At 45.5% G+C, this 16,397-nt stretch overlaps 2 protein-coding genes across 3 annotated transcripts in view; one reads left to right on the top strand and one right to left on the bottom strand.

Moving 5' to 3' along the window:
• Positions 1-6,679: 6,679 nt before the first annotated feature.
• On the top strand, positions 6,680-9,723 carry arpc5la (actin related protein 2/3 complex, subunit 5-like, a). Its single transcript, XM_080852975.1, has 4 exons — positions 6,680-7,071; positions 8,587-8,658; positions 8,847-9,023; positions 9,455-9,723. The coding sequence occupies exons 1-4, from the start codon at positions 6,931-6,933 to the stop codon at positions 9,515-9,517; spliced, it is 453 nt and encodes a 150-aa protein (XP_080709101.1). The 5' UTR covers positions 6,680-6,930; the 3' UTR covers positions 9,518-9,723.
• An 864-nt stretch (positions 9,724-10,587) lies between these two features.
• Positions 10,588-16,397, bottom strand: part of golga1 (golgin A1) — an 18,407-nt gene continuing 12,597 nt past the window's right edge. For both annotated transcript variants that reach the window (XM_080852814.1, XM_080852815.1), the window contains 9 exons: positions 15,874-15,969; positions 15,512-15,601; positions 14,747-14,849; positions 14,422-14,561; positions 13,800-13,958; positions 13,607-13,666; positions 13,236-13,499; positions 12,749-12,835; positions 10,588-12,637 (listed from right to left, as the gene is read on the bottom strand). In XM_080852814.1, the coding sequence (XP_080708940.1) occupies positions 12,527-12,637; positions 12,749-12,835; positions 13,236-13,499; positions 13,607-13,666; positions 13,800-13,958; positions 14,422-14,561; positions 14,747-14,849; positions 15,512-15,601; positions 15,874-15,969 (1,110 nt within the window). In that variant the 3' untranslated portion in view covers positions 10,588-12,526. The remainder of the gene's footprint in view (positions 12,638-12,748; positions 12,836-13,235; positions 13,500-13,606; positions 13,667-13,799; positions 13,959-14,421; positions 14,562-14,746; positions 14,850-15,511; positions 15,602-15,873; positions 15,970-16,397) is intronic.

Below are 16,397 nucleotides of genomic sequence, written 5' to 3'. Positions count from 1 at the left end.
TGAAGTCATTCATGGAGGGTACAGAGCCACTGCCAGGAGTCCCAGGCCTGAAACCATGGTACCCATTACTCTGGGGAACTTCCAACCCTAGAACAAAACAAGGGCTTCAATTAAAATATACTCTACATGCAAATTTACAAAAAAAGACCAACTCATACCTTGTTCAAGTTGTTGACAGCATATTTCACTTATTAAGTAAAGGCATATCCAAGGGAACCTGCAGAATACACTTTGTTTAGACCAAGTAGAAAAAGATATACCTAAAGACAAACAATTGAATGTGTACCTGAACATCATGCCAAAAGCCAAAAGCAACTTCAGTGGTTTGACTCAAAGACCCTAAAGTAGCACTCTCCTCACCACTGCAACAGCAACACCCTAGCTTTGACTCCCAAACACCCAACCTGCTCTTTTATAGGCACAGCTCCTCTGTCTGAATCCTACTTCACCAACTAGCTTCAGGTGATTGCAATTGCTGTGTGTGTGGTCAGGTGTGAACTTCCATTCAACACTCTGAAGAGTGTTGACATCACTGACAATATTCAATGTCACTTTGCCATTACAATACAAGAAGGAAAAGCAGCATCATTGTTTGGCCTAAATTAGCAGCACATTTGTTGTAGTGATACCTATATATCAGTCTAATTCTCAGTCTTGCATTGATGAGCTAGTTACTTGCTTCAACCCAGTGTATACATTAGTTCTTGACACTATTTCGCTGATGACGGAGTGTAGACCAAAAGCTAATTCTCAGCCCTGGCATAATGACAATATATGCAAATGTGCGTTATCAAAAATGCTCTTAACCCTCCCAACTGCCCCCTCACCCCTACTGTGGTGATTGAAAAAATATTTTGTTGAAAAAATTGATGGGATCTGATTGTCAATATCATCTTCAGCCAATTCAGCCGTTTAAGTGTTGTTGCCGTAGCAATTGTCATATATGATAAAGCTCACATAACTTACAAAATCACATATAATGATGTAGGTAAAAAGAGAAAAGAAAGAATTTAAATATCTATGTTTTTGTTGTCCTTTTTCTGCTTACTGTCTGGCTTGGCCTAGCAGAACAAGATGCTTTTGGGGATAAAGATGCTTTTGGGGGATGTACCCCACACCCTTGGAAAAGCCATACCTGAGCTCTCAACAAACTGCGTAGATGGGAGTTTTCTGAAACACTCTATGTTAAAGTGCATTGCATCGTAAAAAGGTCCCAAACTCAGAGGGTGTTCAAGCTCAATAAAACGAATTGTTGGTCAAATGGATACTGACAAAGGGGTTCCTGTTTAGAGTATTGGCTTTGATAATTCTTTTGGGCTTTTGGCTATTGAATATGTATGTCTACAAATCTTTTTCTTTGTCAGTTATGATCCATGAACGATGAAATGTATGTCACATGTAAATGCAGCTGCCATTGCCATTGCCATTGTCATGTGTGTGTCTGTGTGTAACATATTTCATGTCCATGATCAAAGAGAGCACGTCTACTTACTCCCTGTAAAACAACCAATTGATCAATCCAACCAATCAACCCCGCACTACTGGTCTGACATCACATCTCTTGTGGACGTGTGTGTGTGTGTCTGTTTGCGTGCACGTGTGTGTATGTGTGTGTGTATGTGTGTGTGCATGTGGAGAAACTCCCAGGTGTCGGGTGGTATGGACCGGGCCGGCGCTGAGAGGCGGCAACATCGTGGAAGGCCAGCGGGTACCAGAGCCCGACCACAGCCAGCCCCGCCTGCCCCCAGCGCTGCATCTCTACATCCCCTCGTCTAACGAGCCTGATGACGGACAAGAGCAGACCGCAGAGGGGGGTGAGGTCACGGAGCCGAGGTATGAGGTACTGGGGGTATGATGGCCTTTGTAATTGCAGCTGCAGTGTAGAATTCTTTTTTAATGTTTTTCTTCTAAACGGGTGGGGTTGTTTTCTAGGGAAATGAAGTGCAAAGGCAGGGTATGAGGTCACCGTTACAAGGTACAATCCATTATATGATGTCAGTCACACAACCTGGAACATGCCCTGACTCTTGAGTGATCCATCAACAGGGCACCAAGCCTGAAATCAGTCATCGCTTAGATGAATTAATGGGCATGGACTGTAATGCCAGTTCAGAGAGTGTGACATTGTGACCTTGCCCTAATCACACTCTCTTCAGCCCCACCGCTTGTTCCGAGTCTAGTGTTGAACTCCAGCTGCATCCAGCTCAGAGGGCCGCTAACAGTGCTGTGGCCCTGATATGGGGCAGATATTTTCCACCGGCGACTCATTTCGCCGTCGCTTTTATCCAAAGCAACACACTATTGAGGAACAACAGTCACGCTCAAGTAAGTTAGGACACCTGTTGAGAGGAAACACAAAGTACTAATTCTGAATCCTAAGACTTCCATCTTAGAAGCTGAAAAGAGAGACAGACAGAGATACAGAGATACAGAGATACAGAGAGAGAGAGAGAGAGAGAGAGAGAGAGAGAGAGAGAGAGAGAGAGAGAGAGAGAGAGAGAGAGAGAGAACAGAACATAATTTAAAGGGGAGCTTAGCTCTTTGTCTTCAAAGTGCTGTGCCGTAATAGAAGTCATTTCAACGGTCACTCAGGCAAAAATATGTCCCATATGGATGGAGTTTTTACTGGGAGACAGAGAGAGAGAGAGAGAGAGAGAGAGAGAGAGAGAGAGAGAGAGAGAGAGAGAGAGAGAGAGTGAGAGAGCAGGCAACAAGAGCCATGCTCCACAGGGCTCCAGGGAGGATCGTATGGCCTCCAGGTGGCTCTGCTCCCAACAGAGGGCAGCTGGGCTGGGCAGCCTGTTCGAACAGCAACACCCCCCATGGGAAATGATCTGACTACTCAACCCCTCAGACCTGCTGCTCAATGCCAGCACACTGGCATAAGGAATGATAGCAGCTCCCAAGAGCAGTAAGTTAGATGGTTTCCTTGTAAATGACCAGAGTTTGTAGCCTTGGTTCTGGAAGTTTATTTTTTTGCCAGTAACGGTAAAATATATCCACTTTATTTGGTTTGATGTGGGGTTCAAACTCTGTATTGAGGGGGGGGGGGGGGGGGGGGGTTGTATTCAGCTATAGAAGATGATGTTATATGGTTGCCATATTCATGCCGTAAAAAAAAAAATCTGACATTTTCATCACACTCTTCCCCTAGCTCCAAATCCCCAATTTTTTCTCTCTTGCTCTTACCGTCCTCCCTTACATTCCCTTTTCCCTTTCTTTCTCTCTCTCTCTCTCACTCACTCATACTCTCTCTCTTTCTCTCTCTCTCTCTGTCTGTCTCTGTCTCTCCCTTACCCTCACTCACTCACACACTCTCTCTCTCTCTGTTTGTCTTTTGCCCATCTCTGCGGTCTGAACATTGCTCTCTAGGGTGGTGTAATAGGTGACTGAAGGGAGGGATAGTTGCCAGAGGACATTCAGCATTTTACGGGACCAATATTATGAGATTCCCATAGACCTCTCGTTTCTCACACACAGACATTTCAGTATTTCAGCCTATAACTATTTATTATGCCACTAATAAACATGGCAGCTTAATGTGGGAAGTTCTTCTGTGGTTTTACGGTGGTACTCCAGTCCTATAAAGCAACGTCTGCTCTCCGAAACAGTTTTAGCATTTACCGCTGCCCTTGCATCAACAGGTGTCCGGAGGGCGAGGCCAAAACCAATGGTGTACCAGACATCGCAGTCATCCAGTCACAACATAAGAGAGATGATAAATCTGATGAGGACGACACAACGACCGAGACACCGAAGGACATTTCCAAAACGTCTGAAGCTCATGACATTTCAGGGTGCACAACCAAAGAGGACAATGGTATGTCTGTCCCCACAAATGATCCAGGAAATCTTGATGGTGAAGAGGGCATAGGAAGCGACCATTTAGAGGCGACAAAATATATGAAGGATGACCAGGAATGCGACACCAAACGGGACATGACATTCGCAAACCCAAAGCAAGAACCAGGAGATGATAATCACCGGGGTTCAAACCCCAGGCTGCCGGGAGGCTTTGGCAGTCCTGAAGCACAGAGAACCACAAGGGACAGCGAACAGAAGTCAACAGACGTCCAAGCAGACTGTCCACTGGAGGCAAACTTTAAGGAGGAGCGAAACGGTAATGCAGATAACCAGCAACGACGGGCAGGACATGAGGACGAGAGGTCACCAGAGAACTTTGAAAGGTTACCAGAGGTTGAAAGGTCAAGAGAGGATGAGCAGTCTCAAGAAGAAGAGCCGATGTTGACCAGTGATAAATGTGACGGTGAAGCCGGGCTCAATGAGGATAACAGACAGTGGGAACGATCGATGGCCAAACCGGAGAAGGGTGTGGGAGGAAACGATGGAATTCGTGGCACTGACGTCGACCAAAATGTCTCTTCCATCACAAACAAAACAAGGTATATATGGGGGCACAAAAGGAAAATGAGAGAGAGGGGGAAAGCCACAGAGGCAAGATCCAGGGGCTTTTCCACAAGCAAACTGCTCCAAAAAGGGCCCCCAAAAAACACAATCGAGGGGGCTAGGCCTACTGAACGCACCCGACTCCCCACTTCATTTCTCGCGTACCCCCAGACAGAGACAAACACACGTGCGTCATCGTGTTTCCTGCCTTCGTTTTACACCACTTGGTCGGGCTGTCAGGTGAGAACCTGTGGAGTCAGACAAGCAGTCTGGCCCCTAACGAACCCCCCTCGAGTCACCAGAAACGCTCCATCGTGGACCACCAAAGATACCCCACAGGGTACAATAAGCAGTTCGGCTACATCCAGACTCCAGTGTTCACAGAGGGAAGGGGTACCGGCTGGGCCCCAGCTGAGTGTGAGGGCCACTGAGGTAGACCCAGTTTCCAAAACAAAAACCACTAAGACTCTTGTGTGGGGCCCGTGGGGGCCCCAGGAGATTAAGAGGGTGTGGGTCTTACAGGCTCACAACAGCAGGTGGAGTAACTCAAACTGACAGCACACATGCCACAAACAAACACACACACACACACAACACACACACACACACACACACACACACACACACACACACACACACACTAAGAACTTAGAAACCTGTCAGATCTGTATTGTCAGACTGAGGTATGAATGGTATGAGGTACCAAGTCAAGTACATCACAGGTAATACAGAGTTCACTATAAGTTTAAACTCATGCCATCTAACCATTTCAATTCCTCTTCATAAAGAGTCAACAAGTGGCTCATGAATAATTGACATAAATTACATAATTGTACTGCTTGGAAAGCTGCTCCCTTTTTAAAAAAGATCATAGATATCCCACTTAATTATAGGCTACCTACCTAAATGCCCATGCACTAACCTGGAAGCACATGGTCTGGTCTCAGTCCCTGCGGAGTCAGGGAAGTGGCAGCTAACTCCAAGGACACCAAAAGCAAATATTTGTGTAGCTCTCTGAACAAGGAGAGGGAGAAAAACGCGTAGAGGATGTTGGCCGGCCACCGATAAGGCGGGTAAACACACCAGCGCACTGCATAGACGGATCACCCCCGCGGGCTACTTGGTTCAATAACGCTCGATCTAATCAAAGCCCCGCTCTCTGTAACAAAAGAGAAGCAGCAGGTAATTTAATTTATTTCATCTGCCGGATGCACAGGGAGGCAGGGGGTCGAGGGCCACTGGCACACGGAGCCCCAGTGCTGGAACAGCAGAGGTAGGGAAACATCAAAACATACCCGAGGCAGGCCATGTTAAAGACACTCGGAGGGAGATATTCTGTGTTGAGGGGGAATCCCGCCAAGATTAGTTGTAAGGAAGGAAAGTCTATGCCAATGTAGATACAACAAATGTCAAAAGATGGCCAAAATCATTTGTTGATAGTGGAGACTATCACAAAAGCGGTGTTAAAACTTAATAACACTCAGTGTAGGTAGATTTCAGCTAAAGTTAAGAGTCAGAATGCACCAGCATTAAATGGTTATGTGAACCCTCTCACATGTTTTCATAAAATTAAGAGTTACTGTTATAGCTGTAGCCACAGACAGGAGAGGCCTTGGGGTTTTGCAGCTTCCTAGACAACTGAAGCAGTTTGCACAAATCATTTTAGAGAATAAGAAATACAGAATCATTAATCATGTAAAATATGAATGCACGTTGTCAGCACATTATTTTTTAATAAAAACTGCATGGATATCTAGTGGTGGTGTGTGTGTGTGTGTGTGTGTGTGTATGTGTGTGTAGGGGGTTGTCTACTTTGGCTTATTGAACTTGTCTGTAGCGACCTCTGTAGGATTTTTAAAGCAGTATTTAAAAACAAAAATCACAGATCTATGGGGAATATGATTATGATAGATGAAAGATCTTAAATCAGGCCTACTGAAAGCCTAAGTCCATTTAAAGCATGTCTAAAACCAAATAAAACACAGCAAGTATATATATGCTCTTAATGCCAGAAGGAGTTAATTATACAGATCAGGCAAGCACGCCTAAACATAGTGTAGTAGACAAGTAGATTATAACAATTTTGCACCAAAAATGTATTTATAAAATGGGAATAACCACAACCCTTCTTACGTGCAACTGCAGACAGTTTTTGGAATCTAGCACAGTGTAACAACACAAATTGTAATGAACGGGAAACGGAAACATTGTTCCACATTGTCACAATTAGCTCAGTTCCGCTTCCGCTACAGTCAGATTTTGTCCGCTCTGCAGGAATGCACTCAGTGATGACTGTACGCAGACGGAGGTAACAGTTGCACCCTCTCAACGACATGGCAGGTGTTAGTATCTCTCGAGCTTAGCGTTAGCTAGACGCTGCATATTGAAATTGCAAGACAGCCTTCCATCTACAGGGACAGTCTTTTCTGGGCGAGGTTGGACTGCTGCACGTTGGAACGGACAGCACCACATTTCCATCCCTAGCCGTCAGTCACACGCGTCTCTACCGAGACTCCTGTCCTTATGGCACAAAACACGCTATCGTCCCGGTTCAGGCGAGTCGATATAGACGAATACGACGAGAATAAATTTGTGGACGATCAAGAGGACTCGGCCGATCAGCAAGGACCCGATGCCGCCGAAGTGGATAACCTCATCAGGCAATATCCTTTCACAATGTGTATATCCCTTAGATTATTTGCTAGTTTCCGCCAATAGCTTTGGCAGTGTCTCACTAAATTATAGGTGACTGCTCATTGATGTCTGCTCATATTGTGTAGGAAATTCTATGTACGGTTCTCCTCACATAAGTTCATCTGAATTAGGTATTTGTAGTCCTCTACGTTAGAGACGGGTAATTGGTAATACATAGAGAATAACTGCTATGCCTTGGGGTGGTGTGCATAAAAAAAAAATCACATTTCGTTAAGTCTTATTGCTCATGGTGTAGGCTACGAGCTTTCCCATGCGTGGGATTCATCAGTCTATGTGAAAGAGAAATGAAATGGCACGTAACCTATGCCAAAGTGATCAATAAATCAGACTCAGCCTAGTATTTGAGCGCATTCTTGTTACTCATTGAGCAGCCCTAATTGAACCGGTGCCTGTGGCTGACATGCCAGTGCTCGACCTCTCCCTGCAGTTGGGAGCGTAATGGAATGCCCCGGCGGCATTCCGCGAGGCTGAAGTCATGTCATCACTGTGATCTATATGCGCCTTTCCTCTCAATCAACCTCATGACTGCCGAGCGTTGAGGAGGCAGGATAAATTATTTCCCCGTGATTTCTCTCTTCCGCCCTTTGGCAGCAGTAAAAATCTCGAGGCCTTCCCCTCTCTCGGCCTCTGCTGTTGTAAGACCTGGTTGAAACGTTAACAGACTTGTTTATGGTCAAATAAAACTCACTGTGCACACAATGGCGCTACTCAGTGCGGGGCCAGGTCCGTTCTCCGCTGAATTTGACGCCAGCATGTCATTGTCTTTTAATGAATTGTTCTTTGTTCAGTTAGCCTACGACACACAGTCACAGACCTAGGATTGTCCTCTCTTATGTTCTGCTGCACCCATGGTAGACGTTTACCGAGGTTATTGGTCGGCACCGGTGCAAGTGGGCTCTTCAGTTGCTTACTCAAGTGGCCCATGAATTTGCTCGACTTATCAAGACATCAACAAAAGGAGGAAAGACTAATGTGGCCTACATATTGACATAAAAAAGCTAACACTGATTAAATGGTTATACAACTCAGGAACCGAGTGTATTTTGAGGAGGTCCTGTGATGTTTGGCTGCCAGCACAATTATCAAAGCTGCTTTGACTCTTGTGTTGTGGGAGAAAATGGGCACTTTGAAGTGTGATTGACTGTGGAGATTTTCCTTGAAGATTGTCTGTGTTGGGATATGGGAAGTCCCCAGATGAGCATGACGCACTGGATGACCAGACGGCCCACTCGCCACAGCGTTCTGTGAAAGACACTCATTTAGTCACAGAATACATCAAAAATCTTCTCTGACTCTCGTCAGTATGTGTGAATAAGACATGGTTGGGGGTATCAAATTATTGCTCATCAGCAGTGTGTGTGGGCCTGCTGGTTGTCTTTATCAAATGTCCATGTCTTCTTTCTTCACTAAGTTTGTTTTCAAAAGAAAATACCCAGCTCATTCCTTAACCAGTGGTAATGCACAGGGGACATGCTGGCAGCCCTTAGCCTGGCACTCAAGAACCCGCCAATCAACTCAAAGAATGCAGCAGTCAAGGTGAGTCTTGAAATATAAAGCCAGCTAATTAGCATTGAGAATCTAGCAAACTCTTCTCAGTGCAGAAGTGCAGCATTTCTTCTGAGCAGAAATAACAATTCAATCCTGGTATTACAAGCCAGCACCAGTCTCAACTCGCTCACTCTCTCAATTCCTCTCACATGCCATCCCTTCCCCTCTGTCTCTAGGAGAGGGCCCAAGCTGTGGTGCTGAAAGTGCTCACCTCTTTCAAGAGCAGTGAGATCGAGGCAGCTGTGAAGTCTCTGGACAGAAATGGCGTTGACCTGCTGATGAAGTACATCTACAGGGGCTTTGAGAAGCCCTCAGACAACAGCAGTGCTGTCTTACTGCAGTGGCATGAGAAGGTGGGCCCTTATTTGACAGATGTTGGTCCCCCAATTCCACAAAGGCACTTCAACACTACTCACCTTTGCTGTTTACTGTGTTTATGCGCCACTACTTTGAGCCCTGTGTTTAGAATTAGTAAGATAAGTTTAGAGTATTTCAAATGCAGAAAAAAATAAATTCTTCCCACCCAGGTTTCGACCAAGTTCATTCATGATTGTGCGCAGATGTAAATTGTAATATATGTTGAGCTCTGCAAGACTTGTACACTGCAGAGATCATGCTCCTGTTGTTACAGTTGACATAAAAATATTGAGTGCATATGTCTTCCTGCAGTCAAAGTCTATATGGAGACTTGCAGTACTCATTTTTTTTTCTTCTCATTCTCTGTTTTTCTCATCTTTGCGTTCCACCTTGTCTAACTTCATCTGTGTTCCTCTCTCCCTCTCAGGCATTTGCTGCAGGAGGCGTTGGCTGCATCATGCGTGTTCTCAGTGCAAGGAAAACGGTCTGAGCACGCAGCGCCCCCGTGCAGCAGGGGGTCTGCAGGATCCTCTGTAGTGACTGCATCTGAATGGAGATCTACCTGCGGGGCCCACCACACATCTCCTGTCTCCAAGGCAACCGCTCAGCTCCTGAGCTCCGTGATGTAGATCATACATCACTTAAGACTCTCTGGAGTCATGAACAGAACACTGTTATATATCTATATTTTTTAAATTAAAAATATAAAAGGGGTGGGAGAGACAAAGATGGGAGGGTGTGTTGGGTATGGACGGGGTTTGTTGGGGGAGGGGTGGGAAGGGCAACGTCTGTGGCTGTTGTATTTAATGTGAACAGTTGATTACCTCTCTTGAGTTATTTGACCAAACTGTGGGTGCGTTCCCAGCCTTTTCCGGTCATGGTGGTGAGTAGGGATAAAACCAAAATAAAATAAAAAAGAGACTGGCGTACAGACAGAGCTGGAAAGAGAACACCCAGCTCAGGGACCTCCTTGAATGTGCCACTGCTTCCTCAGCTACCACAGGGAGGCGCTGCAACCCATCCGACTGGATGTACTCTACGCGAAGATGCCTCTGATGCAGGGAACGCAGTTCAGTGCTCCCATTTCACTCTTTGACCAGGATCTCAGTGGAGAAAGAGAAATGTGGCTTAAATACTAGATCAGTAGTTTCTGAGGTGGTGGATGTTTTTTCCATGTAATGTTGAGTTGGATTTGAATGGGGTTATACTGGGCACAGGGGGAAGATATTGTGAAGTGCCTGGTGCAATAAATCTCATGGATACTGTAATGTGTGGTTTCTATTAAGTTCTTAAATCAAAGGAAGGGCGGCTTATACGCAACATTTTATAAATGAGGCCCATAAAGTGCCATATATGTTGAAAAAGTGTTTCCTTCATGAACAGAAGCCGCTAGATCAGACTCCCACAATCATAGACACACATCAAAAGGAAGCACTTGAGGATTCAAAACATCTCTTTAATCAAACCCAAGAGGATGATGGTATATCTACAAACCTGCCCCTGGGCAGAAAATAAATTGCATTGAGCATCAATACTTACTGATTGAAATCTACACCCACATATGTTGAAGACGAACGAAAAGAGAAAGAAAGCCATTTCGCAGACATTTGTAGTGGCATTTGATATGATAATAAGGACTCAATTGGACACAGACAGTCATAAACCAGGATGATTAAGTGGGGCTGTGGTAATTGCTAGGATGCCGTGAGCTTTTTTTATTTAAAAAATTGCAGACATTCTCAGCAAATTGTTAGCTTCACGCTTGTGCAGTTGGAGGAGACAAGTTTTCTGTTCAACAATACAGGATTGGTTCTTTTTTTACTTAAATTAGGTGCCACAAACAGACTTCAGTTACAGTTCTGCCATTTTTGCAACATCAGTTCTTTTGTCATTTTTTTTTGTTTTGTTTACAGTTTCTCAGACATACCAGTTTTCCTGTTTATGCTTCTGCCTTTTCTGTAGAAAGAGATAATCTTTTCTAAATGAAAAGAAGCCTGGTGGTACCGGGTTTCAGTTTTAGTCTTTTGACGGTCAGTCATCTCCATAATACGCTACATACATGAGGAACATGAGACCATTTGCCACGAAGCAGAGCTCTCCTCCCCGTCAATTTTAAAACTGTTATAACCGTCACATAACAACAAGCTTCCCCTGAACAAACACTAGTACAGTCTCAGCAAGAATAGCACTGGCAACATCATACACGTGAAACGAGAGGTAGTTTTAACCCATCTGGATGTCATGATAGTTCTTCATGTACCATAGCAGTCTGTTAACACATTGAGTTCATGGGGATTAGCAACATATGCTAGTTGACTTGGTTATAAAGCCTCTTATATCTGATGGATAAAGATGTTTGATTGGTTTCACCTGGCCACGTAAGGCTTTGAGCTGACCACTGTGCTGGTCTTTTACAGATCCCTGGACACTCCAAGTAAGGCATGCATACTCGCACAAACCGCAGCCAATTAAAATGACGTTTAGATTCTACTTCCTCGCCAAAAAGCCTGTTTTTAGTGTAGACATATGCGCACACACAGACACACACAAACACACACACACTCTCTCTCTCTCTCTCTCTCACACACACACACACACACACACACACACACACACACACACACACACACACTCCTCTATACAGACACATGATGTAAAATACTGCATTTACAGACCAGACATAAGCAATAGGGGGAACAAAAAGAAATCATATACATCTAGTGATTTATAAATCATTCTCTCTGATGTTTATATACACTCATTCATATATAAATAGTCATATGGAATGTGTTGTTATGTACAGATTCACAAAGGTCGGCCAAAATAGGTTGTTAGTTTTCGAGGGTAGGCTAGACACCTGCTCCTGGTTGAGGAAAAAAGAAGTTTCTCTGCCCACGGTGAGTTTTTTTAGTTCCCATGTGTTGTGTGTGTGTGTGCCTTTGAACCCCAGGGTCCTGAGAAAGGCAGTCTTCAAGGCAATTCCGCACCCCAGAAGCAGCAAATGCAGGACCGAAGCGAAGAGCGTATAGCAGACGGGAAATATCAGGTAAGAGAGAATAAAAAAATCTTGAAATGAAGGCAAAACTGAGAAGGGCCTCTGCATCAGGCAGGTGAGCCGCCTTCCCCCTGATTGCATTTACTCCCAACGAAAATCACTGCAAAGGAAATCAAAATAAATAACAGAAAAGGTTTAGTGTTCTGGTAGATCTGGCGGGTCTCCGCTTTCTCCTCTCTTCTTAGATGTAATTAAGAAACAAACCAAAAAAAAAAAAAAAAAGCAAACAAAACAAAACAAAAACAAAGAAACAAGATGATAGGACCAGGTTGGCCAGTCTTTTAGAGGTGTTCAACATACACTCAGAAGACCCCACAGGGCAGATGACGGACTTAAAGCTGCAAGGGGAAACTCTGTTTATCCATCCTTTTCTCTGTCACTGTATCCCTGTATCCATTCATCCCACCATCTCTCCATCGTCCTCCTGACTGCTCTCTCTTCATCTCAGCTCCAGTGGTTGGGGGATGCGGACATGATAGATGCGGAGTTGGAGGATGCGGAGATGGAGGGGCGGATGATGCCTTTGGGAGAGGGCTTGGAGCCGAACCACGACATCTTAGAGGAGAGAAACAGCAATATTTTATTTATTAAAAATATTAAAAATTCTATTAAATATATTAAAACTTTACTTTTCACACACAGACACAGACACAGACACAACGCTACCTTGTATTCAAGTGTCTGTTTCAGCATGTTCTCTTCCTCTGGACTGAAATGCAGCAGGACTGACACAGCCCTTATTAGGTGGAATGCCTGCGGATGGAGCAGAGGAGAAGAGAGGCAGAGGAGAAGAGAGGCAGAGGAAAAGAGAGGCAGAGGAAAAGAGAGGCAGAGGAGAAGAGAGGCAGAGGAAAAGAGAGGCAGAGGAGAAGAGAGGCAGAGGAAAAGAGAGGCAGAGGAGAAGAGAGGCAGAGGAGAAGAGAGGCAGAGGAAAGAGAGGCGGGGCATATATTAATTATACAGTAGTATTGATGTAAGTGCAGTTCAGAATGCATTCATGCATTCAATGCACGCATGTTTCACTGACTGACTGATAAGAAAACAACAATAAGGAAACATAAACAAAAGACAGAAATAGATGCGCAAAATGGACACAGTCTTTCAGCAGAGATCCAACTTGAGTTTCCATGGTAACAGAAACCATCAGTCTCACCTCTGCCTCTCTGCAGGACATGAACTTGAGCACCACGTGTTTGAGGTACTCAAAGTTGATCTCCCGCGAGTCCGTCAGGTCAGAGCTGTTGATAACAGTGGTGCCGGATGACCCAGAGGCCAAGCTGGGGCCTGGGGCTAGAGTGGGAGCCATGGCTGAGCCAGAGGCCTCTGTGCTGGGTCTGTCCATCTGCCTCTCCAGCCTGTCCCCTCGACCTTCCAGGACCTTCTCTTTGCCATCGGTCTCAGTGTCTGGCTTTAGTTTCTTCAGAGAGGAACACAGAGAAAAAGACAAGTGTCTCCATGTTAATGATGTGATGCCACAATATAGGTATTGTCAATGCTTGTTAACTTGGATATAAAGGCACTTACAAGCTCTTTCTGTAAGGTCCTCTTCAGTTCAGCCAGTCTCTGTTGGAGCTGTTTTATGGTCTGGAGATCAAACACAGACACAAACAAGAACATTGGCCAGGGTAGCACAAAGCAAATACTAATATTACTTATGGGCTTCAAGGCTTGACTCAGATAAGTCCATCTGTACACACACACACGTGTACACACACACCTTGTTCTTGTCACCAAGCTGCTGTTCCAGGTCCTTGTTGATCTTCTGCACCTGGTCTAGGTCATCCACAGTAACTGTACCATTTTGCTCCCCCTCCCCGACCTCCGGGCCCTGCAGCTGCAAACTCATGCTCTCCAGCTCCCCCTGCAGGTCAGATACCTTCACAACAACAACACAGAGACCACATTACTACCCACATCAGGACAATACTATCTAAAAACACACATAGAGGAACCTTCATTTTATTAACGACAAAATATACGACAACAAAAGCACTGCTACAAAAAGCCAGGCACGTAGAGAACACCAGGTTGCTTTAATCCAGCAATGTACCTGCTTCCACACGACAGGAGAAACAGAAATCAAACAAAATGCCGAGATCATAAACTGCTCTGAAATCATTTAATAGGGAGATTTTTTCAAAAGATATTTTGTTATGAACTTCACCTTGAATATGGCTTTGTTGTCACTTGCAATAGCGTCATGCTTTCACTGTGAGAAGGGGACCTAATCCTTTCCCTCGGGCCTTAGACATTAAGGGACTCTCAAAGACCAAACAGGCAGTGTGTGTTCGGCTCTAAGACATTCTCTAGGGGATGGATGTGCAGTCTTAGCTCCTTACCCTTGACTGGCAGGAGTCGAGCTGCTCCGTCTGCGAGATCACTTCCTGTCTGAGAGTGGCCAGTTGGGCCTCGTGTTCCTGCTCCCTCTCGGCCGCCTGAGCTCGCATCTGCTCCGTCTCAGCATGGGCAGCATTCAGAGCTGATGCGCACGCACACAAGCACACACACACACACACACACGGTTCACATAATTTTTCATCATTTTGGCTCCTAACGGAATAATGAAACCCACATTTGCATAATGCTGTAGTGCGTTTTATCCCAGTTCGCCTTGGAAAATAGCCCTCTGTGGTAAGTGTATGTTCAGTGGCTGTGGGTGTTTACCTTCCTTAAGGTCCTGGATTTCTGCCTCCTGCGCTGCCAGCTGCCCAGAGAGCTGAGAGACCTCCTGCTGTACAGTCTGCTGGGAGGCCGTCAACTCACCCACCTATGAGATTAGACACATTGTTCACCTTGAGTACAAAAATATCAACAACTGAATGAATTCTGAGGAGTCACTGAAGTAGAGTGGGATGCTGTGGGTACTGGACCCGTATATGGAGTGGGATGCCGTGGGTACTGGACCCGTATATAGTGTAGGTCCCCGGGGGTACTGGACCCATACATAGTGTGGGATGCTGTGGGTACTGGACCCGTATATAGTGTGGGATGCCGTGGGTACTGGACCCGTATATGGTGTGGGTCCCCAGGGGTACTAGACCAGTATATAGTGTGGGATGCCGTGGGTACTGGACCCGTATATAGTGTGGGTCCCGTGGGTACTGGACCCGTATATAGTGTGGGATGCCCTGGGTACTGGACCAGTATGTAGTGTGGGATGCCGTGGGTACTGGACCAGTATGTAGTGTGGGATGCCGTGGGTACTGGACCAGTATGTAGTGTGGGTCCCGTGGGTACTGGACCCGTGTATGGTTTGGGTCCCCAGGGGTACTGGACCAGTATGTAGTGTGGGATGCCGTGGGTACTGGACCCGTATATAGTGTGGGTCCCGTGGGTACTGGACCCGTGTATGGTGTGGGTTCCCAGGGGTACTGGACCGGTGTATGGTTAGCGCTGCACTACGGCTCCCCCAGGGGGTGAGGTTCTGACCTGGAGTTGTAGCTCCTCCTTCTGTTTCCTGGTGTCCTCCAGCGCTTTGGCAATCTCCACATTTACCGTCTGACGGCTGCTCATATCCGCCTGCACACACACACAGACAAAGAGACACACACGGTGACACACACACACTCACATTTTGTGCTAATCTCAAAACATGTTTATGCCTGGGTTATTCTGATGTGTATTACCCTGTGTATGTGTGTCAACATGTGTTAACCTAACTCTCCAGTTCCAGTTTCTGAGTGTGTGAGATGTTATGAATCAAGGTGTTTGTGTGTGTTTATGTAAGGAAGTGTATGTATAGATCTTTTTGTGTATGTTCCAGGTTTGATTGTGCTTTATGTGTGTTTTACCCTGGCCTGTTCCAGCTCCTGAGTGCGTGTGTGTAGTGATCTCTCGACCTCCGCATGCAACCTCTGCAGCTCTGCCTTCTGTTCCTCCAGCTCTCTCTGCAAGGCCACAGAAACGAGGGATGAGAGAGGGTGAGGGGAGATATAAAACAAGGAATTACGGGAGACACCGGAGGACAGTGAAAGAATGACGATGTTAGGAGAGCATAGAGAGGCTAGGGGGAGAGGAGGATACAGAGGTGAACTAGAGAGAGAGAGAGATTTGACTGCATCATATATAGTTCATGATTACAGAGGATGAGCTACAGTTACATACAGCTGCTGAAATGAAATACCTGAGGAAGAAGAATGTTAGAAAAAAGAGATAGAGAGAGAGAGGGACAGAGGGAGACAGAAAGAAATAAGGGAGAGAGAGAGAGAGAAACACAGGAAGAAAAAAGTGAGGAAGAGGAGGAAAAACAGAGAAATACAATAAACAGCTCCTCATTTCAGTATACAGCCTGAGTCAGCAAAACTCAAAATAAACA

Source organism: Sprattus sprattus, assembly GCF_963457725.1.
Source record: "Sprattus sprattus genome assembly, chromosome: 15".
Taxonomy (NCBI): domain Eukaryota; kingdom Metazoa; phylum Chordata; class Actinopteri; order Clupeiformes; family Clupeidae; genus Sprattus; species Sprattus sprattus.
The sequence above is the reverse complement of the archived record's forward strand: the minus strand, read 5'-3'. Positions and strand labels throughout refer to the sequence as shown.